Here is a 24,147-nt window from a genome sequence, read left to right on the forward strand (position 1 = left end):
TACTCTTTATTACTGCCATTATTTCGTGTGCTCTTTTGTATAAGAAGGTCCTCAACTGTACTGATAATTGTTTTAAAATAACATTTCATATTATTTTTCGGTAGTAATGTTTCATTACGTTTCATTTTATGGCACTTACCTATAGGGTGAGAGATTCATGTATACAGTATTTTCAGATTACTTCTTTTGTAATTTTGAAGACTGGCCGTATGTTTTTCATTTATTTATTTTACAAGTATCTACCTCTAGGCTAAAATATTATTATTATTACTGATAATATTAGTAATAATTGAGGGGTCGTTACAGCACTCACTTCCAAGTCGTAATTGAAGAGGCTAAAGTGAAGGCTTATTATGAAGCGATGTTTATTGAAGGAGAGTGATGAAAAATGAAGGCACTGAAATTTTCCAGCATTGTACTAGAAGATGAAGAAGAAGAAGAAGCACCGCACTGTAAAGACGCCTACTTCTTTTCTGCCCAATATTTGCATACCTATATTTAATTACACAGATTTAATCAGGTGTTTTTTTCTCAATATCTAAAGAGATCGACGTGTTTACGTCAGTATTAAAATGATTTCACATGAAGCCCACACGACAAGCACCTTTTACAGGTCCCTGAAAAATGCGCACGCAGGCAGTAGAAATTTCACTGAGTAATATACCTACAAGGAGCGACAAAAAGGCTTGTAGCACTTTTGGTGCACTTGTTTAGGTCCTTGCCTACCGCAAAGCAAATTTCTTTTACAACGACTTCATTCTTTCTAGCATACTTTTTTTTCTTGTCATAGTTGCTACAGACTGCGGTGCAGTGCGGGGCTGCATATCTTTAAACGAAAACATCACGCGTGTCTTCTAGGTGCCTCGTTGACGTTTACCACCCACGAGTCCAGATACGAGGACACTCACACAAGAGGAAGAAGCAGACGGGAGGAGTCCTCCGTTCCATGGAATGGCAAGTCCACTGGCCGTCCCGTCTATTGCTTTCTCTGGCGCAATTGTACTTGCCACTGTTTTCTTGCTCCCCCGATACATCGCGACAGCACTCTTCCCTCCAAGGTCCCCCGTTTATACAACGCGCGCTCAGGAACGCAGTCTTTGCCATAATAAAATATACAGAAAGAAACAAAAATGGGAGGCGGGAGGGATGGTATATCTTGAGTGTGATTGGACGAGGTGTGGTGGGGCGCGAAACATTGTGCCAGGTATGGGAGACCTGGGTCAAAACCAGCGTATATATAGCACGCATGTGGCTCGGAGCCGACATCGTCCGCGCGATACAGAGCGTGGTACGGTGCAGCTGTCGTGGTCCTAGCGCCGGCATAGGGCTGGGCCGTCGGTGGCTTCGTGGCCTTGTTGGGGACCACAAGATCTCCGCGTACCGCGAACGCGCTGCCAAATGCAGTCCATCATCAGCGGCGCACAGAGCACGGCTTTTTTTTTGCTTTCTTGTTTTTTTCTTTTGTCACACTTTGCTCGGGTAGTAATAGGTGCGCACGTAGCAGACGCATGCCGCTGGGAAGGCAAACTTGGTCGGCTTGGGCTCGACGCGGTTGTCTTCGGTGAAGAGCGCCACAAGGACCCGGTTGACGTATTTGGTGGCACAGCGAGTCGAGTGGCCGGCCGGCAGCATGTCGTGTATCCGGTCGCATGTGCCACCTTCGTTTCTGCATAGAACGAAAAAGGAATCCCTGTTGGAGGAACGCATAGGCACAAGTAAAAAGAATGGGCGCATCATAGTCTTGGTCGCTCTTGCGCCACTAAACTAACTAACTAACTAACTAACTAACTAACTAACTAACTAACTAACTAACTAACTAACTAACTAACTAACTAACTAACTAACTAACTAACTAACTAACTAACTAACTAACTAACTAACTAACTAACTAACTGACTGACTGACTGACTGACTAACTAACTAACTAACTAACTAACTTACTCGAAAGAAAGAAAAAAAAACGCAGACCAGTTCGAACAAGAATCTTGAATGCTCATAGTGACCGAATAGCAACGGCAGTCAGAGGACGAGCGTGGCGGTGTCATCAAATACAAAGTTTCCACTAAATCACTCTTTGATAGACAAAAAGAAGAGTTGTAACCATCAAAGGCAAATAAATGATCACACTTATATTAGCGGGGACGCTGTCACTTGTCAAGCCTGTACACTGTTTAAAAACCAGGGAAATAGCCCATCATACTGCGATGATACCGCACTATGACGTGGCCATGCTTGTCATCGTCACTTCATGAGCGATTCGTCGCACAGACGTGACAGTGTGAATTGGACAGGTGCTGACCCAATAAACGTACAAACGAACACGAGCTGAATAGACCGATAAACACATAGCTTTTGGTGCGAAAGGTAGTTTTTGAAAAGGCGTCCCAACCCTAGTCGAAAACTCTCATCTCCTGCTTGACTCAATCCTAGCGTAACAAAGGGCTTTTGGGACTTAATCTTTTGAGGCCCCTATTCAAAGACTCCATAATATTGTCATGCACAAGTGGATGCATTTTAATTTGAAACATTTGGGCCATAGTAGTATGCACTAAGGAGACAGAGAATTCAGGAAACTGTGCGCCCGTTACTGGTGAAATATTTTTGTCTCTGCTTTTTTATGATTAGTTAGAGAAAATGAGGTGTGCGGAAAAGAGAGAGAGAGAAAAAAATAAGCGCAGTTTCTGTAGCTTCTTGAACATGATTTGACAGTTGTTGCAAAATTGTCAACTGCATGCATATAGGTCTCATTAGCTTCCCGTATACCCTCTGGGCATTCTAATATACATTTATTGCTCGATATAACGAAACCAGTTTTACGAAGCTTCCGATCAAACGAATAAATTTTCATTTCTTGGCAAATATCCGTAGGGTTAAATTTTGTCCTGAATCCGAATTAACCAAACAATTTGTCTACAAAACCTAATTTAACAATGTTTCTTTTAAAAAGTTGAGTGGAAGAGGAATGATATTTTTTCTAATTTTGACAGAGATGTTTTTATTTTTTAGCTATAGCGCTTTCGCGTTAAAACGTGTAGGAACCTTGGACAAGGCTATTACTTCATTGTGGCGAGACTCCACGCCAGCCACACTCATGCACGCAACATTGAAGAAGTCGGTGGCTCTCTTACGTATACCGGGTGGTGCGTGGGGTGGCCCTGGTAACTTTCGTTATTCCATGGGTAATGCCACAAATGGCACATATCCTCTCTTAAGAACTTTGTCACTCGCCCTGCTCGTACAATCACTATATTCATTCTCTGCATCTTCTCATATCGATTGCTTGACATAACTTCACGTGACCTGGCCTAAACTACCCGGACATGGTGCCCCTCACGCCAGAGGCACATGGGAGACTTCATGTGGGGGCTCTTCTCGGCCCACTACCGCAAACCTTTCGCACGCGCAGGCGTGAGTTGGTGACAAAGAAAATGTCGTGGTAGCTTGTGCACTAAATTAGAAATTTAGGTTTCGAAGGACCAAAATTTCTTTCGCAATTTTACGGATTTTTCGACTTAACGAAATCATTCTAGCATGGTCAACGCTTCGTTAAATAGAGCTGCAAGTGCGTATCACTTTAACAGCACATTCTAAGTTTACGGCCCTACACTATGGCTTAGAATTCAATAAAATGATCGCGCCAGTTTATCGCTTGATTCGCAATAGTGGCAAACAGCGCTCCGGTCACCATAGTGCAACTTAAATTTCACGACAGACCGCCAACGTGCGCGATATTTCTTAAGGGTAAACCCCAGACTGACGTAGTCAAAACATCAGTTATATATGCTCTAAGGAGTGAATTTTCTCTGTGTTTTTGTGGTCGTATTTTAGTACGTCGTGATATAACCCACTTGAATTATTCGAATTGCCAGTGATTGTACTGGCTTAGCACATGTATGATGCTAAAATTTGTCTTTGTGGTGTGACGCGTGTCGTTTATTTATGATTTATGGACCATCTATGGCTTCAACGCTGGCGCACTTCTCATTGGATCACAAGTTCCGCTTTTACACTGTTCTTGAGAATAAGCATGCCCTCATCAAATCTTAGTTTATTAACTATTGTCACTCGACTCCCCCGCCATCTCTCTCTCTCTCTCTCTCTCTCTGATCGCGTGCTGACGCAAACACATGTCCAAGACCCGAATTCAGTGAGGATAATCGATAATGTCTGGAATTTCACGGTCCAAAACCATGATATGTTTTAGAGAGACGCCGTAGCTCAGGGCTCCGGAAATTTTGACCATCTGGCGTTTCATAACGTGCACTGTTATCGCACAGCACGCAGGCCTCAACTATTTCATCTCCATCAAAATGCGACCTCCGCGGCCAGATTCGAATCCGTGACCTTCGGGTCAGCAGCCAAGCACTCTAACCCCTGCTCTCCGTGGCGCACCCGATGCCGATAGACAAGCACGTATGCTGTACTGCAGCAGCATGTGTCACTTAGTGAAAGTATAAGCAAGACAGACGAATGATGGTTGGTTGGTTGGTTGTTCCTCAGAGTCCTGTTGCAACCCGCCAAGGGGGATCCGTTATGAAACAGATGGTACCTTCTTTTTGAAGTCGAGTTGTTTTACCAGCCGGGATATTTAGATAGAGATGTTTAAACAAAGAACAGATGGGTAGATGAGGGATTAGAAATATAATAAATAGAGGTAAAAAACCCCACCAAATAATATGGTTTGAAATGAAGTGAATTTATGCCTCAGCTTAACATTCTATTCCTTTTGTTTCTTTTAGAAAATCGCATACGGCCTCGCAAACGTTCCTCTGGCTAAATCTCTTTTCAGTTGCTCCAAAGGAAAGGACCACCGGAAGGGATAAATTTAAAGCAATTCTACGGGGAGGTTCTTCTAACATTCGTTTTTTTATTTGTAAGTAACCTACACGTTAAAGAGAAATAATGCAGAAATTCGCTCTCGTTGCAGTAGAAGCATAGTACAGACTGTGTGAGACCAGACCTGCGTGGATAAAAATTATCGGGGGGGGGGGGGGGGGGGGACACGGCATCGTTGTTCCGTAATTGATATCTTCGCCATTATAGAGGAGCACCATAGATTCTTTCCAGGGGTACTGAAGATGAGAAAAATAAGATGTTGCCAAGCGAGATTTTTCAAAATTTTCTGATATGACAATTTTTTCAAAGCGTGCCCTGACGATAAATGCTAGTGTCAGCAATATAGAAATTATGGAATAATTATGTGAGGCTACTGCGAGTGCATCTGCATATTCATTTAGGGTTCAACCTTTGTGCCTTGGTATCTGCACCAAGCGAATTAGTCGTAAATATCTTGGGGTAAGGATGTAAATTACTTCTAAAGCATTGGACATATTAGGCGCAGTTAATGGAGTACACAAAGACAGGCAGTCTGTAAGAATGATAGCGTCTGTTATGGATTGAGAAAATTTCCGTAACGCTAAGAGAGTTGCAAGATATTCCGCTTGATAAATAGGCGTAAAATCATGTAAACGAATTGAAAAACACCAATCCAACACTGAAGATACAATTCCGACTCCCACCTTTTCTTCGCAAACTGAAGCATTTGTTATTGCAGTTTTTATTTCTAATCTTGCCAAGTGGTATTTCAAAATGGCATTTAGATACCTATTTAGAAGATGTTGGCAATTACTATAAAATATATTGTCAAATTATATTTTCACTATTTGCATAGGTCTTCTGAGTACCAGAACTTAGCGACGGTTTACTTGTAATGTTTCCAAGAGCTTCTGTACGACGATGACTTGTGGGCGCCTTAATCTAGGCAACTGTTGGTTAAAAAAGGACGTCGGCTCATTAGTGAAAATGTACTGTGACCTCCTCTGTGGGGATGCATATATTTTTTGGATGGTACAAACTGATGCTATTTAAAAACTTGTACAAAGAGAGGGCAAGCGCACTTACTTATACAAAATAATAAGTGCGACAAATTTAGAGAGCCCAAGACATAATCGTAACGCTTCACGTTCTAGAAGTACCTGTGGTCAAATTTCGTTTTGTGGTCAAATACATACAATATATCATGACCAGCACATCACGACGTAAACCAGATCGTTTACTGCTGAGTCTACGAAGCATCCCAAGCGCCCGGGCTCCTTTAGATGCCATATTTTCTATAGGCGGACTTCAATTTAGGTTTTCAGTATAAGTAACTCCTAAGTATTTATTCGATTTCACCTTCGGGATAACGTCCTGTTTGGAAATTTTATTATTTATTATTTTATTTGCAGAATAAATATAGCACGCGGAACATTTTCACAATATATTACGCACAGAGAGTGTCACGGACACACAGGTTTTAACGCGGTTAAAAGAAAAATATACAGTTCATGACATGCAATTGCGCATAGCATAATACATATATAAGTGCGTACTAACATAACTTGTGTACTAACAACGCAACGTCACAAAACAAAGAGCACAAATATGGCAGGAAGACATGCTATAAGTTTCTTAGCTCCCATAAGAATGACGCCACTGTCGCCGCCTCCACAATCCCACCAGGGAGGCGATTCCACTCGCGTACAGTTCATGGGAAAAAAGAGCCCATGTACAAGTTCGTTCTGCAAGAAAATTCCTGTAATTTTTTTGAGTGATCCGCCCACGTGGGTCGTCGCACAACTTTTTCTATATACGCACTTCAATCAATGCCAAGCTTATCGTGGTAGAGCAGATACATATATTTTAGTCTTTCGCGATATCGCCGCAAATGTAAAGCTTCCAAGTTCGCTGTCTGAAGCAAAGCAGTGACTGACGTAAGGCAATTGTATGAGCGAAAGATAAATCGATTTTCTTTGTAGGTTTTCTAGTTTATCAATATTTTTCTTTGTGTATGGGTCCCAGACCACGCAGGCATATTCCAAAAGGGGACGAATGTAGGTTTTATATGCTAATAGTTTTATTTCTTGCGTTGACTGTTGTAACAATCTTCTAAGATATCCAAGCTTTTTCATGGCTTTCTTTTCTATAAAAGTGATATGTTCATTCCACCAGAGGTCTGAAGTGATTATTAAACCCAAGTATTTATAACAATTTAAAGCACTAAGACAGCGACCATTTATTGAATACTGGAAAGTAAGTGGTGCCTTTTTTCTTGAAATTATCATTGAGACGGTTTTTGTAGTATTGATGCTCATCTGCCAATTTTCACACCAAATATGCAGTTTGTCCAGGGCACTACTTAATAATGCCTGGTCGCCAGGTGTGTTTACTTTCTGATAAAGGATGAAATCGTCTGCGAACAGTTTGATTTTGACAGGTATATCGTTTACGATATAATTTATATAAACTAAAAAGAATAGTGGCCCGAGAACCGACCCTTGGGGAATGCCTGATTGCATGGGCGCCGGGCGTGAACACGAGCCGCCAACTGATACGCATTGACTCCTAGACTATAAGTATGTCTCTATCAATGAGAGAAGTGAGTTATTTTGTAATATGGGTTTTATATTACCAAAAACGTATGGTGCGAGACACAATCAAATGCCTTCTGGAAGTCCAAAAAATTATATCGATTTGACTCTGTTTATCTAAGGCTGAGGCAAACTCGTGTATTGTCTCCAGGAGTTGGGTAACCGTCGACATTCCCTTACGGAAACCATGTTGGCGGAAATCAATCAATTTATTTTGTTGCAGAAAGTTTAACAAGTGCGTAAAAATAATATATTCTAGCTATTTTGAGCAGGTAAACAGTAAATATATTGGTCAGTATGACGTAATTAGTGAAGGATTTTCCGCCTTAGGGATCGGAACAACCTTCGCGCGCTTCCAATCTCTCGAGAGTTCTGCAGTGGACAATGTTTTTTTTTAATATAATAGATAAATACTTTGAACGCCATTCTGTATACCTGACCAGAAATGCGTTCGGTATGCAATCTATTCCTGGTGATTTCTTTATATCGATTTTAAGCAACAGTCATAAGACACCCTCTTCAGTTATCATTAAGTCAGAAATTTTGGGTACGTCCTGAGAAATCGCAAAATTTCGTTCTTTCACATCGTCATTTGTGTACACTGAACAGAAGAACTTGTTAAACGATGACGCAAAGAGTGATTCATCAGTTACCAATTCTCCATTAATGAGAATTTTATATGCCTTTTGCTTCCTAGGTGACATGTGTCGTCAGAACTTCGCAGGAACAGAAAGCAAGAAGTTTTTCAAATATATATTGAAAAAGTAGTCTTTTGCCTTCTTTATGGTTTCATTTAACTGCGAACGCATATTAGAAAATTTTGATACATGAGAAGATGACGGGTTCTGGCGCAGTTTTTTGCGCATCTTCTTTAGTTTGCGTCCCGCTCGCACTACTTCCTTCGTCGTCCAAGGGCGAGCAGATTGCGTTCTGATAATCTTTGAGGGGACATGACGAGCCGCATTTTATAACAAGATTCTTGAAGAAACCCCAAAAATCTTCGACAGAGCAACTACTTGATTCATACATATCAACGAAATCAGAAAACGATATATCTAACAGGTCAAGAACGGCGACGTCATCAGCACGAGTGAAATTTGCCACTACGTGTTTTTCCTTCACTTCTTTCCTTACGTGGAGTACGGATATCTGCACTGGAACACTCACTGGGAAAACTACAGTTGCACTTTTCCTTAAGTTTATTGATAGATCAATGTCATTGAACCACGTGTCTAGAGCGTTCATATTAAACTGTAGCATCTGATATAGTGTATGTATATCTGCCGTTGCGAAAAATGCGATATCTTCAGCGTATACATACTCCTGTACGCCATGTTGTACTGTAATTGTACACAATAAAACTATAAATGACAGTAGTAACTGTACCGAACCTTGGGGGAGACTTCTAGATTGTTTATACTTTGAAGAAGACACGCCAGATTGAGAGCGATAAAATTCTCTATTTTTTAGAAAGTAGTAAACGTATACGTGCGTAAGCGAATTTATTAGTTTAACGGGTTCGACACTTTCATAAGCTTTAGCAATATCTAGAGTTACTAAGGCGGCAACATGTTTCTTATAACGAGCTAGAGCTAGTTGTATCCTGATTTTTAAATCAACATGGACAAACCAAATAGAGCAGCCATGGCTGAATCCGATTTGGCAAGGGCTTAAAATCGTGTTTTCGTCCAATCAGTTGTCTATCATGTGTGAAATTCTTTCGATCAGATTTACCTGATTAGATTTGAGTGAAATAAGTGTAATATTAACAAAGCAAACCCAGCTCCCTGTTTTTTTAATAAAAGAGTTATTTTCACGATTCTCCACTCAGGTGCTATCCACAAATTTCCAATGGAGTGGTAAGCTATTGGAAGCGAATTCGGAGGTGATACTTTATGGATTATTCTTATTACCGAGGCAGGTATTCTATCAGGACCTGGCGCAGAATCGGGCAATATTTTTATTACTTGTGCTATTTCTAGCGCAGTAACATCTTCAAAGTCATCGCTTTTAACAGGAGATCGTGAGTGGTAAAAGGAAGCAGCCGTGAAGCAGCTTTCCAGCCCTTAAGCAATATTTTCCAAAAAGGTAGGCAACTCACTTGGCGTTGTATTTGTAATGCAAGTACTTTTTTTAGCATTAGGGAGTAGAAAAATTGTTTTCTTGTGCCAGTCCTTGAAAGGAACTTGGCATGTTGCCTATCAAGGCTATCATTCGCAGCGGCAACTGTTCACTTAAAAACTGCAGCCACGTATTTAAAATCGCTGTAGTTCCTAGGGCACTGACTATAGAGCAGTTTCCACCACGCCGCTTTTCTTAGCCTGTAATGACGTGGACAATCAGAGTTCCACCAATAATTCAAAGAACGTTGTTTAGATGCCTTAACTGTGAATTGAGCTCTATGTAAAGACTGTTTTATAACACCATTGAAGCTGCCCCGCCGCTGTGGTCTAGTGCCTGAAGTACTCGGCTACTGATCCACAAGTCAGGGGATTGAATCACGGCGGTGGCGGCTGTACTTTCAATGTAGGCGGAAATTTCGTAGGCCCTTGTACTCAGATTTGGGTGCACGTTAATGAACCCCAGGTGGTTGAAATTGCCGGGGCCCTTGACTACAGCGTCTCTCATATTCACACAGTGGTTTTGGGACGTTAAACTCCACAAATCAATCAATCATCTCCATTGAACTTGATAGCATTCCACTCTTCGTTTTCCTCGGTTCGTTTCGACAAAGTCACACGTATCTGTTTAAATGTATTGAAAATGATAGTTGAAACACCTTTTGTTGACGACAGCATTTTCTTAAATTTTTTCCATTTTAAGCATTGTTTCGAAGAGTATTCAACACTATTTCTAAACATTAAAGTGCACCTGAACCACCCCGTCGCGCTTGCTGGAAAAATGCATATAGCGGAAAGCAAACGCTACTGTAAACAGCTCATCCAAATCCCGCAGTTGTGCGCGTCAAGGAAAGTTCAGACGCGGAGTGTGACGTTGTCTTTTCTGAAGCGCGCCCTCTTTACTCGCAGGAGCCTGTAGTAGAACCCAACAGAATTCCGCTGTCGCCGCTAGCTGGTATAAACATAGATCGGTGTGTGGATAGCATGCGCTTATTACCAGGGTATGCCGTCACGTGCTCGTGCTGTGCTTCATAGTGTTCTATGCTAAAATTATATATTGCAATTACAGCTGCACTCCGTAATCGCACACAGAGAGTGCGATTATGTTTCACTAGGGGCGCTTGAGGTCTTGACCTGGGCGTGACGTAGTTTATTTCCACTATGTCATCTCTCCTTGTGTCGTAGCAAGGAGAGATATGACACTGGGAAAAGAGAGGGTACTTTCAGGACGAAAGAGAGAAAGCACTTGAAGTGCGCGACAAATTCCTGTAGCTGCGCCCCTTCCTGACATTTTCGAAGAAAACTTGCTGATCCTTCTGTCTAGGAATTGGTATAACACAAATGTTAAACATTTCTTCACAAAGTAATTTGAGCGTTTACGGTGGATAGCTTCGCCACAAGGGCGAAGAAATGAACGCGACAGCATCGACTTAACATGTCATGCGAAGAACGGCAAGCAGCTTAAAACTTGAGGCGATCAGCTCAAGCACAAAGCACGCACGAAACGAGCATTCAAAAGATGAGCACGGACTACCTGCCACAGTTTGGAATTTCAAGCGCGATGCTCAAACAGAAAGCATGACGCAGGAAACGAACGCACAAGCATACAGAGGACGAGCGCGAACTGTCGCAATTCTGACTTCTTCATGTTTGAGCAGCACGTTTTTCTCGTAAACGTAGCCGCAGCAGCGAGCGAAGTGAACTTCGTGCTCTCTTTAACCACTCTAATTTCAAAGCAAAGTGGCGGTGGAAGCACAAGAGGTACAATGCGCCCGAATTCCCGAACAACGAGATAAGCGCGAGTACACGGACAAAGCCCTGTGTAAGGGCGCGCGAATGAATGAATAAATGTTCTTTAATTCACACATATCTTGAAAAAAATATGCACAGACTTTATGGTGCCATAGCCAGAGGCTAGTGCAGGTGCGACTGAAAGCGGACATGACAGAAACTGTAATGTTCTAATTATTATAGGCAGAAGTCTACAATTCAAATTTGATATAATCATACCAGAAATCATGGTTATCTGCAAACAACGGTAACTTGAATTGGAAGCAGCAGACAGAAAAAAAGGAAGCACATCACTTATAGTTGACACCAAATTTGGTCAATCTGGGCGTACAGAACTGCAGAATGAATCTTGCAGTTCCAAGTAACAATAATAGTTACCATATATAACTTAACTAAATGAACAGGAGTATTGCTACACCTAGCAAAGAAAACACATAAAGGGCAACATATATATACATAGTAATACAATTACAACCTGATGTATCAGTGAAATGAAGCAGAGAAAGGTACCTCAAACTAGTTTTTTTTTTCAGTGAACAGGACAAGGTCTTGGTATTTTTTATATATTGCGATATGCCAGTTCAAACTTTCACTCCAACAGATTGTAGTAGTCGTTTTCTATAGGCGTTTTTTGCTGGAGGAATAATGAAATTGTTAGATGTTTTGTTCCTCGTTAGGCGACGGGGTATAAACAGTAATGAAATAGGAAATGACCGTTTCTAACGATACTGTTATTACATGGGGCTAATCTTACTTCCCGCACAAAGTAAAATGATAAGATCTTCAACCTAGAGAACACTGGTTTGTTATGCTTGTAGTAACGTGAGAGTGTGATCGTTCGTATAGCCCGTTTTCGCAGCCGTCGTAACGGCAACGCTCGAGGCGACGACCTTTAGAGCGCACCCAAAGCGCACCTTTCGGGTCGTCTCACCACTGATGACGAAAACGAGCTGAAGTTGCTGTGCTCCGAGGACCGCCAACGGTATATGATGTACGTAGATGGCTCGTTGTTAACAAGCACGACGTCGTACGCTCTGTTATCTAGTGGCGTCGCTCCACGAGCTGCAGAGCGAGAGGTGGTAGGTTCGACGCCAGGATATGGAACGTTTTCTTCTCCTTTTCTTTCTTTGCTATCTGTTAGTATATAATTTACAACGTCATATACGTGACGAAAATACGTCAGTGGAGCCGTGATGCACTCCGGCATAAAACAGTTTTGTGTTAAATTTTTGCGGTGATTCACTCCGGAGGCAATAAACTTCGGTGTCGATGTAAAGCGATGATTATCTAGAAACATAATTCAGGGTCCTTTTAATAGACACCCTTTGACTGTTAGTCGATGGTTGTAATGAGAAAAAGGGAAGTATACAGTCCAGATTTTCCCAAGTGGCATAAAAAAGTTGAGCGTGTGCTTTCATTTGAAAATAAAACAAATAAGTGGGGCGCCGTCAGATGGCTCATGGATAAGCTCTCCGATATACTTTATAAGTGGCGACAAGTGAATAGGCACAAAAAAGTCATGTTGGCGACAAGTGAATAGGCACAAAAAAGTCATGTCGAAAACTGGTGCAGCTAACCAGGCTGGCCCGGTCCTGATTGGCTTCACTGCACCATACAAGGGTGAGTGGGCTCAAAGACAGGAAGGGCGAAAAAAGATTGCAGAAGCATGCTCACACAAAGAAGTATTCATTGCCTAGTTTGCCATATAGAATTGTATTTAATGGGGCGTACGTATTCAGAAGCTCAGTGACGCTTATGTAGCATAGCACGTCGCAGGCGCATGAGGCCACGGCGCCAATGTATACTCTCGCGTTTAAAATAGGCCTGTCTGCCAAGTGCCTTAATGCTTTTTAAAGTTCAGGGCCCTCATCCTCATATTCTGCATAGTCACGCAGGAGGTATCAAACGTGTGGCTGTTGGCACTGTCTATGATTACAATTAGGAATTAGTGTAGGGGTTCGTAAAGGTAACTCCTGTAGTCGGAAACGGCGTTGCGACGTTTCTCTCTGTCTAGTAAAACCAGATGGCAGTTATAATGTTATGTCAGAAAAGCCACTTATAGACATCGTTTGATGAATTTTTGCATTTTAATGTAGTCAAAATTTCCGAGGAAACAAATCACGACAATCTACTGGCCTCCTTAAGCCCTCAAAGCAGCTATGTCGTTAGTATCAGAAAACGCAAAATTTTCAATAAGGTGACCGCAAACTAGCTAGCTTTGGTGAGCCTCTAACTTAAGTCAAAAACAGTGGCGAAGAGCCTGTTCTGAGAGAGGCAAACGGTGGTTTCGACTTGAAAAGCAAGGGCTAGAAGAGTGCACATGCGCAAAGGTTTCTCATAGAATTCTTGCGTCATTAGTATAAGGTGGAAGGAAAATTAGAGGGAGCTAACGTTTGGGCTAGTCTAAACGACAGCGCAATTCGACCAACAAAAGTAGGGCAACGTGACACTATTATGACGACTTAGAAAAATACCAGAGCCTAAAGCTGGAGTTCCGCACTGCAAGAGTGGTCATCTGGTAACAATGCGTGATCGTAGCTCCGAAGCTAAGCTTGCAAGTTAAACCACAATAACACAACCTTCAGAAAATTAAATCTTTCAGCCGTTCAAGGTGTTTTGCAGCAAGTTGTAAACGTTGCATGCACAGGGTTCTGGCTTTAGAAAAAGTCAACACATTTATGTCAAGAATGCAGAGAAGTAAGGACATATCTCGCCCTTCTTTTCAGTTACTAAAATTGTGCTGCAATCAAAAGGACGCTAGTGAAAATATAAATGAAATAACATTCCAGAAACCTCGTAACGCTTGTTTTGTGGCAATGGTATGCTTAGTTTAAAGGAAAGTCACATTTTAGACGTGCGCACAGCCTAAGCGCAATTCAAAGCACCGGACTTCGAGAACAGCCTTGTGTCGTGGCATAGGCAATGCCCGCACAGTACGACAGACAGCGAAACATAGAGTTACTGGAGCATATATAGAAACTCTAGAACACAGAGTGCCTCAATGCCCTCGCATCGAGGCACCCTATAGAGGAGCAAGGATATGATGACGTAGCAAGGGGACTTTGCGGAGCCTAGTCAAGCGAAAACGGAACTTGCGTTGTTTTCAAGGGTAACGTTAAGCTTGCTTTTGTATAAAGCAGTCTGAAAGGCAATGGTTTTATTTTATTTCGTCTTTCAGGGTTGCGGGATCAAATCCCGGCTGCGGCGGCTGCATTTCCGATGGAGGCGGAAATGTAGGCCCGTGTGCTCAGATTTGGGTGCACGTTAAAGAACCCCAGGTGGTCGAAATTTCCGGAGCCCTCCACTGCAGGATCTGTCATAATCATATGGTGGTTTTGGGACGTTAAACCCCACATATCAATCAACATTTCGTCTTTCAGTGCGAAAAAGTATACTTTTAAATGCGAAGCATTTTTTAGTGAACTTCGGTGACTTTGAGCGTATCTATCTATCTATCTATCTATCTATCTATCTATCTATCTATCTATCTATCTATCTATCTATCTATCTATCTATCTATCTATCTATCTATCTATCTATCTATCTATCTATCTATCTATCTATCTATCTATCTATCTATCTATCTATCTATCTATCTATCTATCTATCTATCTATCTATCTATCTATCTATCTATCCATCCATCTATCTATCTATCTATCTATCTATCTATCTATCTATCTATCTATCTATCTATCTATCTATCTATCTATCTATCTATCTATCTATCTATCTATCTATCTATCTATCTATCTATCTATCTATCTATCTATCTATCTATCTATCTATCTATCTATCTATCTATCTATCTATCTATCTATCTATCTGTCTGTCTGTCTGTCTGTCTGTCTGTCTGTCTGTCTGTCTGTCTGTCTGTCTGTCTGTCTGTCTGTCTGTCTGTCTGTCTGTCTGTCTGTCTGTCTATCTATCTATCTATCTATCTATCTATCTATCTATCTATCTACCTACCTACCTACCTACCTACCTACTCACCTACTCACCTACTCACCTACCTACCTACCTACCTACCTACCTACCTACCTACCTACCTACCTACCTGCCTGTCTGTCTGCCTGCCTGTCTGTCTGTCTGTCTGTCTGTCTGTCTGTCTGTCTGTCTGTCTGTCTGTCTGTCTGTCTGTCTGTCTAGCCACCCACGACTTTTAGCTCTCCTGACTGTTTCGATGATGGTATCGATATCAAAATTGGTATGGCATAAAATATCTGTATGGCGAGCATAGGTGACTAGTCATAACAAGAGAATCATGGCATGTATGTCATGAATGCCATGATTTACATTTCATGGTCTTGCTGCTCTTGCGTTGGTTTCGTTCACATGACATATTGCAAAACTGGTATGTTATGACATGACTGCATGGCGAACATAAGTGGCAGGCCCTAACGTGGAAATCATCACATGCATATTATGGAAGTCATGACTACAAGCCATAAACTCATTGGGCGCTCGCGGTCTTTTCGCTAGTTTACATTTACAAAATTTGGTCTTACATGACGACAATGGAGGGCGAGGGTAAATGACACGTCCAATCATAATAATCACGACATGCCTAACATGTAAAACATGACTAAATGCAACGCTCATAACATGCTCACGGCCGTTTCGCCAGCTCCAAATATACCAAATCTGGTATCACGGGACGTGAATAGACGACAAAGGTAAATGACACGTCCAAACATGGTAATCATGACATGTGCGTCAAGTAAAATAGGACTACATACTACGCTCATTGCTCGCTCTTGGCTGTTTAGCTAGCTCCATACATACCAAATCAGAAAAGGGAAGCGCACCACCAGCTGCGACTCTATTGAGTTTCGCTAGAAAACGCGTTGTTGTGTGTAGTCGACTATGCACGCACAGCTACGGAGACAATCCGTGTTTCGGTGGCACAAGTCCGATGTATTAAAACGCGGCGAACAATTTCAGTTCTCTTTGAGCGTGTAGTCAAACGCGTCGTTGCGCGTTGATTCCCTGACTCTGAGACCCGATCGAGTCTGGCCTCCTAATTGTACAGCTGCGCCCACAGCAAGAGAACGCGCCCTGACTTTGCAACGCGCGTTGTACGTTCATTCCGTTAATTAAAACGGCCAACATCGTAGAGGCACTCGCGAAATGCAGCGCAGACGACACAGAGCCCTTACGGGAAAGGCGCAGCTACAGGACAAAAACTTATCCACCAGACCTGGTGGTAGTGTGGCAACACTGACCTTTAAATCGGACAGGCAGGGCGCGGCGACGACGAGTCCGGTAAGAGAGAGAAAGAGAGAGAGGAAGAAAGGGAGGGGGTGAGTCCTCGGTGCCGAGGTGTTTAGCAGTCGAATTAAGAACCACAGAAAGCCTTAAAGCAAGACAACAATAACCCTGCTCTGCACGTATACTTTCACATGCCAGTACAATAATGTCGGCAACATTATTATAAGAGGCACCTCTATTCTCCTTGGTCCCCTACTGTTGCCAAGGCTAGGCTACTGTTGTGCACGACCCCGATATTCGTGCAGGATTATAAAGAGGGATCATATTTTTTTTCTTATATGGATGATTCGTTCCAACTTCCATGTTTTCGTTCCCATCGGTGGTGTAGCCAAAAGGGAGGGGTGGTGGTTCAAACCCTTCCCGACAATTTTCTATTTTGCTTGCGTATTTTACACGTACACACACAAACGCACGCGCGAATCGACATAAAGTATGATTGAACCCCCTTCCCCCCCAAAATAATAAATAATAAAATCCTGGCTACGCTCCTGGTGTACTCCCACCATACATGATAGTCACTGACCACCCACCTCCCTCTCCTTGTTACAGCTCGTCTATGTTGTAGCTGGTCAGTCGACACGGTAGATATGCAAAAATTCAGTAAAGGAAAGCTTTCGTGGACACATCCGGCGCTGCTTTTACTCGTATATAAACTTATCCTAGCACGGAATACACAAGGAAATCGAAAAAAGACACTCAGAAAAAACAGGAAGACTTAGAAAAAAAGAAACTCCCACAATAAATATACAGCTGCCTCATAGCCAATATAGCCTTCCATAAAACAGTGATAGCATCCCAATAAAGGAAGGTGTACGGCACTTGTACACAATCCTTTCAATGCTATTACCCACGTGTTTACAGGGGGTTTTTAGGTCCCTAGATTGGTAAGAGATAGGAATAAGAGTTAATGGAGAGTATGTTTGTAACCTGCGAATCGCTGATGACATCGCATTGCTGAGTAACTCAGAGGTTGAATTACAGCTCTAGATTACAGAACTGAACACGGAAAACAAAAGAGTAGGTCTGAAAATTATTATGAATAAAACTAAAGTAATGTTCAACAGTTTCGGCAGAGAACAGCGCTTTGCGATAGATTGCAAGACACTGGAAGTTGTAATGGAATATGTCTGCTTTGGACAAGTAATAACTGCGGAGCCGAACCAGCAGGGTGAGATAAGTAAAAACCTCGCTGCGGTGGTCTAGTGGCTAAGGTACTCGGCTGCTGACTCGCAGGTCGCGGGATCGAATCCCGGCTGTGGCGGCTGCATTTTCGATGGAGGCGAAAATGCTGTTAGTCAATGGGCTCATATTTGGGTGCACATCAACAAACCTCCGATGGTCGAATTGTTCGGAGCCCTTCACTACGGCGTCTCTCATGATCGTATGGTAGTTTTGGGACGTTAAACACCATATATCACTTAATATTCAATGAAATGAGTAGAGGAGTAAAGATGAGAAGGAGCACATTTTGCAAGTTTCTCAAACCACGAATGGTAGTCTACCACTGTCCCTGAAAAGGAAGGTATACATAACACTGCACCTTACCGGTAATTACCTACTGAGGAGCAACCTGTAGGCTTACGAAGGTGGTTCAACTTAAATTGTGGACGACGCAGCGAGTCATTGGAGGAAAATGACAGGTGTAATTTCAAGACACACCGAGAGAGAAGAGTGGGTTAGGGAACAAAGGAGGGTTAAGGATATCATAGTTGAAATCAAGAAGAAGAAATAGACATGGGCAGGGCACGTAGCGCGCAGGCAGGATGACTGCTGGTCATTAAGAATAACTTACTGGATTCCAGGAGAAGGTGAATGCGTGAGAGGGAGACAGAAAATTAGGTGGGCAGATAACATTAGGAAGTGTGCAAGTGGCAACAAAAAGCACAGCGTGGCAACAGAAAGCTCAAAACCGGGTTTATTGGCGGAACATGAGAGAGGCCTTCCCCCTGCAGTGGGCGTAGTTATAGGCTGATAATGATGATATGACACAACAAGAGCATTTTTGCAGTATCAGAGAAATTTATTCAACCGTGACGTGTGACAGCTGACTGCACGCACGCTATTCGATTTCACCATCCACATTTCTTTTTTTCTTGCCTGATGACCTAAAGAAAAGCGGATAATGGAAAAGGCGCACGCTTCATTAATAGTCACGTGTTTCCTCGCACGCAGAATGATACGAGCAGCGTTCACAAAGACGTTATGATCCTCGTTGCAGGCATCGAAAGCGGAAACAGGCGAAAAAAAGTCATATAATGGCTCATTAACTCACTCGTAAAACTTCTGGAACACCCACAGCAGTCGCAGAGAACCGGGTCATATATCTCGCCCAGCTTTTTGATAAGGTACATGGTGCCAACTATTTTTGTTATAAGCAAGCATCGTGCCATGGAAAAAAAAACGGGCTAGAAAGAAAATACGAGTACTCCAGAGAAGCGGCAGCCACTGTGATGCTATCGCCTTCATATCAGAAGGCTCGTATACTTCAGTAGTAAAACTTAGAGCTCTAACTATGAGACTAATGGACAATGATGAGCGCGCTCACGAAACTCTCACATAAACAGAACGTACGGTTAATGTGAATATTACATGATGAACTACGAGAATGTGGACGTTTCTGCATGCTTTCCCACTCCCGTCTCCCTGAGAGTTCTATCGTTAACAGGCTGATGGAACTGCTAAATACTAAAAGCCTTGACCACCCAATGCATTCGGTGAACAGGCGAGCGGTAGTAAGGAAAATTGTTGGTGCACCGAACGGGTCTGGTTGGCCGAGGAGATCACATAAGTATAAAGTTTGTTCAGTCATCAAGGGTCTGAAACTAAAAATGAGTGTCCCACGCTCGCTGAAATGACAACATGCGGCACTGACTGACGGTCCCGCGTTGAAATGCACATACCTACCTGATAAAGTGCACGGGGGGGGGGGGGGATAGCCGCTGTGATAGTACAGTTGGTAGAGCGTCAGACGCGTTATTCGAAGGTCCACTGGTTCAGTCCCTGCCCACGGCAAGTTATCTCTTCTTCCACTTTTCGTTTTTCACAATTACAATGCAATTACTTCTGTTAACGTCCACTATACTTTCCTTGGCAGGATTGTCGGTCAGTTTTTATTAAAACACAGAATGTCACATTGGAGCGGACCACCATTACGGACGTTCGGTCACGACAGTTAAAATTTTTATCGCGAAAGCAATGATATGGACACTCTCGGCTGGATTTCACCGTCAGCGTCGATGTCATGCACCGTATATGTATACGTATATATATTTATGAAAATGCAAGAAAGAAAAGAAAATCATTAAAAAAAGATAGGCTCAGCTGCGTGGAATCGAACGAGAGACCTCCACGCCACGAATGTGAGGCGTTAACCACTGAGCTACCGAGAGATACGGCAGGCTGTTCGGCAAGCTATTCATATCTACCACTTACCGCTGTTGGCGGGCATTTTGGGAAGGAATTATCGTGTTTTAAGCATTAACAGCTAGATGGCGCAGTGAGCGCGCGACGGCTCTCATCTCTCACGCGTACTTTGGCCAGCGTAAAGAATAAGGGGGAGTACGCTCGATCGCGCGCCCTTACCTTGCAGGGGGAGAACCGTACGCCTTGGCTAGCCTTTGAGTTTCGTCCGAACGATTGTGTTGTAGTTACCGGGCACACAAAGATCACTGCAATCGTGGCACAGCCTCCGTTTGCGAAAATGGCATGCTTTTCAGACACAGCGAAGTAACAACTGAGACGCTTATTCGCGTTAACCTCTAATGTGAGGTTAACGTGATAATTGCGGGGTACGTTTCGGTCTGCTTGCCATATTTTGCGCGTGACCTTCCAATTTGTTGATATGGTGTTCGTTGCTTCGCCTTTGCGGCAAAGCTGTGACTGTGTTTTTTGTAACCTCTACGGGCCCACCTGAGTTTCTTTTATTGCGACAAAAATTTGAACGAGGTCTGCAACCCCGGAGTCAAACCACCGACCATTCGCTTCGCCACCAGTTGCCTAAGAGTATTAAGCCTCGAGCTACTTATAGACAACATTCAGAGTTGGCGATGCGTGCTTCTCTCTGAGCAACTTCAGCTGCTTCAACGTCGCAGTGGCTTGTTCAAAACCTTCCCTAGCGTGAATGGTCTAGAGTGCGGCTCAGTGGGGTCTAACCAGCCCTATCGTAAAAGTGACCTGCAAAGCGACGATCTCACATTGTAGCTAACGAGGCTGGTGACTCTGTATGCGATGTGACAATGCGCGCTCGCCGCTCAGTTCGCATTCAAGCAAGCTGCCAGAGCCAATGATGGCAATCGTTTGTCTGAATATAAGCAATGTCGAGAAGTCGCATCTGTCGTGGTCAGGCCCGGTGATATTGATGCAACCTTTCGTATACACAAGTCAGCAACGTGCCGTTTGCCTCTCGGGGACGGTGCGGTGTGCGGTTGCTCTGCTGTAAGTTCTCGCGCCCACGCCGACAGTGTTCATTGGCATCAAACATAATACGCTGGCGTAATTGTGTAGCCACCACGTTAAAGCACCAGTACGCTGGGACCTTCTTGTCTTACGTCATGCGCGCGCTATCTCTGACATATGACAAAGCTCTTACCACGAGAGCCGCTTGTCATTAAAATCACCATTCTACACAGTGCGTGCTGTCGTAATCAGATCTCAGTCTTCATATGGGCCTGGCCATGCCACGGCTCAGCTGCTTGGTTAGCAAGCTTATTTTATTACAGTTCATATTGCTCAAAACGCTGTTGGCCTGTATAACATTCCACTTTATTGCTATTGTATTCATTGCTTCACTCTCGCAGTGACACTGGGTTTGTGTTTCGCGTACGAATGATTTCTAGAACAACTATGTGCCTACCTGAAACTGGTTACATTTTCTAATGTGTAATCTAACTGAAGTGTAGCTATGCAGAGTCACTTTACAGCGGCGAGGGATATGTTTTATTTTCTCATGAGGTTTAGAGCATTATGAAATTCAATAAAATGAAGAGAAGAGGATCTGAGATGCACATATAGTAGTGAAAACAATAGAGTATGCTTTGTTATATGAAATGAAATGAATTTCCACTAAAAGATAAAGGAAAGGTGAAATCATGCAGATCGCACCGTCACTTCGGTCATGCACAGCGAAACCAATGTTTCCATAGCTGATGCTCAATATACTTACCATGGTTCTGTGCAAATAACTGCTTGTTAAGTCTACCGCCTTGACGAAGTATGCGTCACTCCAGCAGGAACTTATCTTGTCCCACACTCTATCTTAACAGGAATCAGCAGACAGCTCACATTTACGTACGCATGGTCTGTGTTATCACTGCTGTTTGCACTATATGGACAGACCGCACGAAGGTGACTTCGCTCGCTGCGGCAGCAGAAATTTGTTGAATCAAGCCCGGTCGGATGCTAGAATTAGCAGCTAGCCTTACTTGGCATAACTCAAATTTTTGTTTTCTTTTCTAATAAATTCCTTGTTACGCCCTTGCGGCGAAACTGCAACTTTTCTGGTAAATACTTCCAACTAGCATCATCGTTCGAAGTATAAACAACAATGCCAACGCGTCCAGTCGGCTATAGCAAACTTGAAATGCTTCAAACGACAGCGAAATGCCTATTTATTCTGAGCAAGTTCCAAAAAACAGAGCACTAATTATAGATATGCGCAGACCAAAGCAACAACTTCAGCAATATGTAGTCATCCTCACTTAAACGCAGTCGATGAAACTTTGTGGAATGCTTTACTGGGCACATTCCCTTTTGGCGGTTATCTTTTGTCATATGTATCTTAACATGTGCTGTGAATTGATATGCGTTCCAGTAGTCAATAGTTCCCTCTTTATGTTTCTTCTATGTGCATTCATGTTTAAATATGACTTCATTCCCATGCTGTTGTAGCCAGTCGAAAAAGGCTAACAGTATCAATAAGTGAGATGAAATAATTTTATAAATGAAAACCTGACTACTGTAATGTGCCTAGAGTTTTCTTAATTGCTTTTGCATATCGAATTTTTTCTTTAAAATTTATTAGCTCTGGGTTCAGGTTGCAAATGTGTTTTTTTATTGATGACTTTATTTCGCCAATGCGTTGGCAACCACGAGGATGCAGGTAAAAAAAAAACACATGTCTGCTTGAATTTAGGTGCACGTAACAGCTTCAAGTGCTCAAAATTGATTGCCACACACCTGAAAATTGTATCGCGTGCTCTGCGAAGTACAACTTGAATTATATCAAGGGTATTACGTTCCAAAACTGCGATATGATTATTAGGGATGCTGTAGTGAAGGGCTCCGGAACTTTCGACTGTCTGTTGTTTTGTAACGTGCGTCACTGACACCACAAAAGTAAAATTTCGAAAATTTTATTTCTTAGTTATTATCTGGCGTTGTCCAATTAGGTGTAAGCCATATATACGCGTAGATTGCTTGTGGGTTGTTTTGCGCATTCCTTCGAATAAGTGGCTAAGTGGCTGTTCCATTATATATATATATATATATATATATATATATATATATATATATATATATATATATATATATATATATATATATAATTCGCAAAGTGCGAGAGTGACACCAACCATAATTTATTCATATTATCGACAAGAAATTTTGCGTCGCACTTTAGCAAGGGAATATTCAACAGTTACACATTAATATTTTGGTATTTTTTTCTCCGGGTTTCCAACAGCGAGAGGAAAACTCCTACGTGAATAAATAAATATCATAGTATATAAACAAATAAATATATCTTGTGACCCTATATAACTATTGTAAAATATTGTGAATGTGTATCGGCATATTCGAATTCTCTTCATGGCCACTACTGTAAAACCTCAGGACGGTATTCCGAGTACTACGTAAATAAATAAATAAATAAATAAATAAATAAATAAATAAATAAATAAATAAATAAATAAATAAATAAATACAACAAGTGAACCGACTGCCGGCCCACGTGCCTTGCGCGTGTGAAAGTGGCACTATTGGCAGTCAATCCTGAGAACTGTGTAACAAATATCTGAGAGTTTATGGCCGCGATGAAAAAAGTCACAAGGCGACGAAGTAACAGCAGATACAAATAAATAAAAGGGGGCTTCCTCTTCCTTATCCTTTAGCCGGTGTGCGTTGGCACAGAGCGTCACGCAGCAGCTTATTTATGCAGTGCTTGTAGCTGAAGCTCCACCAACGCATTTGGTGATTGCCAAGTCAGCCATTGAGTAGAGTCACAGGCGCGTGAAACTCGTTTCGCGAGCGATCCTGTCGCACACGCCAGCGGAGTGATCGCGGGGCGCACTCACCTCTCATCGTACCTTGTGTTCGCTTTTTTCTTTATCAACATTGAGATGCTGCAGAGAAAAAAAAAAGAGGCAAGGAACCATGCCGAGCTGGAATCCGCTGAATTTGATGCTTTCAAACGTGGTGACCCAATGTGACATTTGCACTTGAGCCATTACATGCAAGAATGTATTATAGACAAGTAAGTTTGGTTAATTAAATGCAAATGGTAACAAAAAAATATGACAGTCACCTTGTGGCACCTCCGCTATGTATATTTAGGTAAAGGTT

The 24,147-nt window shown here is 42.4% G+C and overlaps 1 protein-coding gene across 1 annotated transcript in view; it reads right to left on the reverse strand.

Moving 5' to 3' along the window:
• Positions 1 to 341: 341 nt before the first annotated feature.
• Positions 342 to 24,147, reverse strand: part of LOC119161417 (uncharacterized) — a 130,770-nt gene continuing 106,964 nt past the window's right edge. Inside the window, exon 4 of the mRNA XM_037413873.2 lies at positions 342 to 1,666. Within this exon, the coding sequence (XP_037269770.1) occupies positions 1,465 to 1,666 (202 nt within the window). The 3' untranslated portion in view covers positions 342 to 1,464. The remainder of the gene's footprint in view (positions 1,667 to 24,147) is intronic.

Source organism: Rhipicephalus microplus, chromosome X, assembly GCF_043290135.1.
Source record: "Rhipicephalus microplus isolate Deutch F79 chromosome X, USDA_Rmic, whole genome shotgun sequence".
NCBI lineage: Eukaryota > Metazoa > Arthropoda > Arachnida > Ixodida > Ixodidae > Rhipicephalus > Rhipicephalus microplus.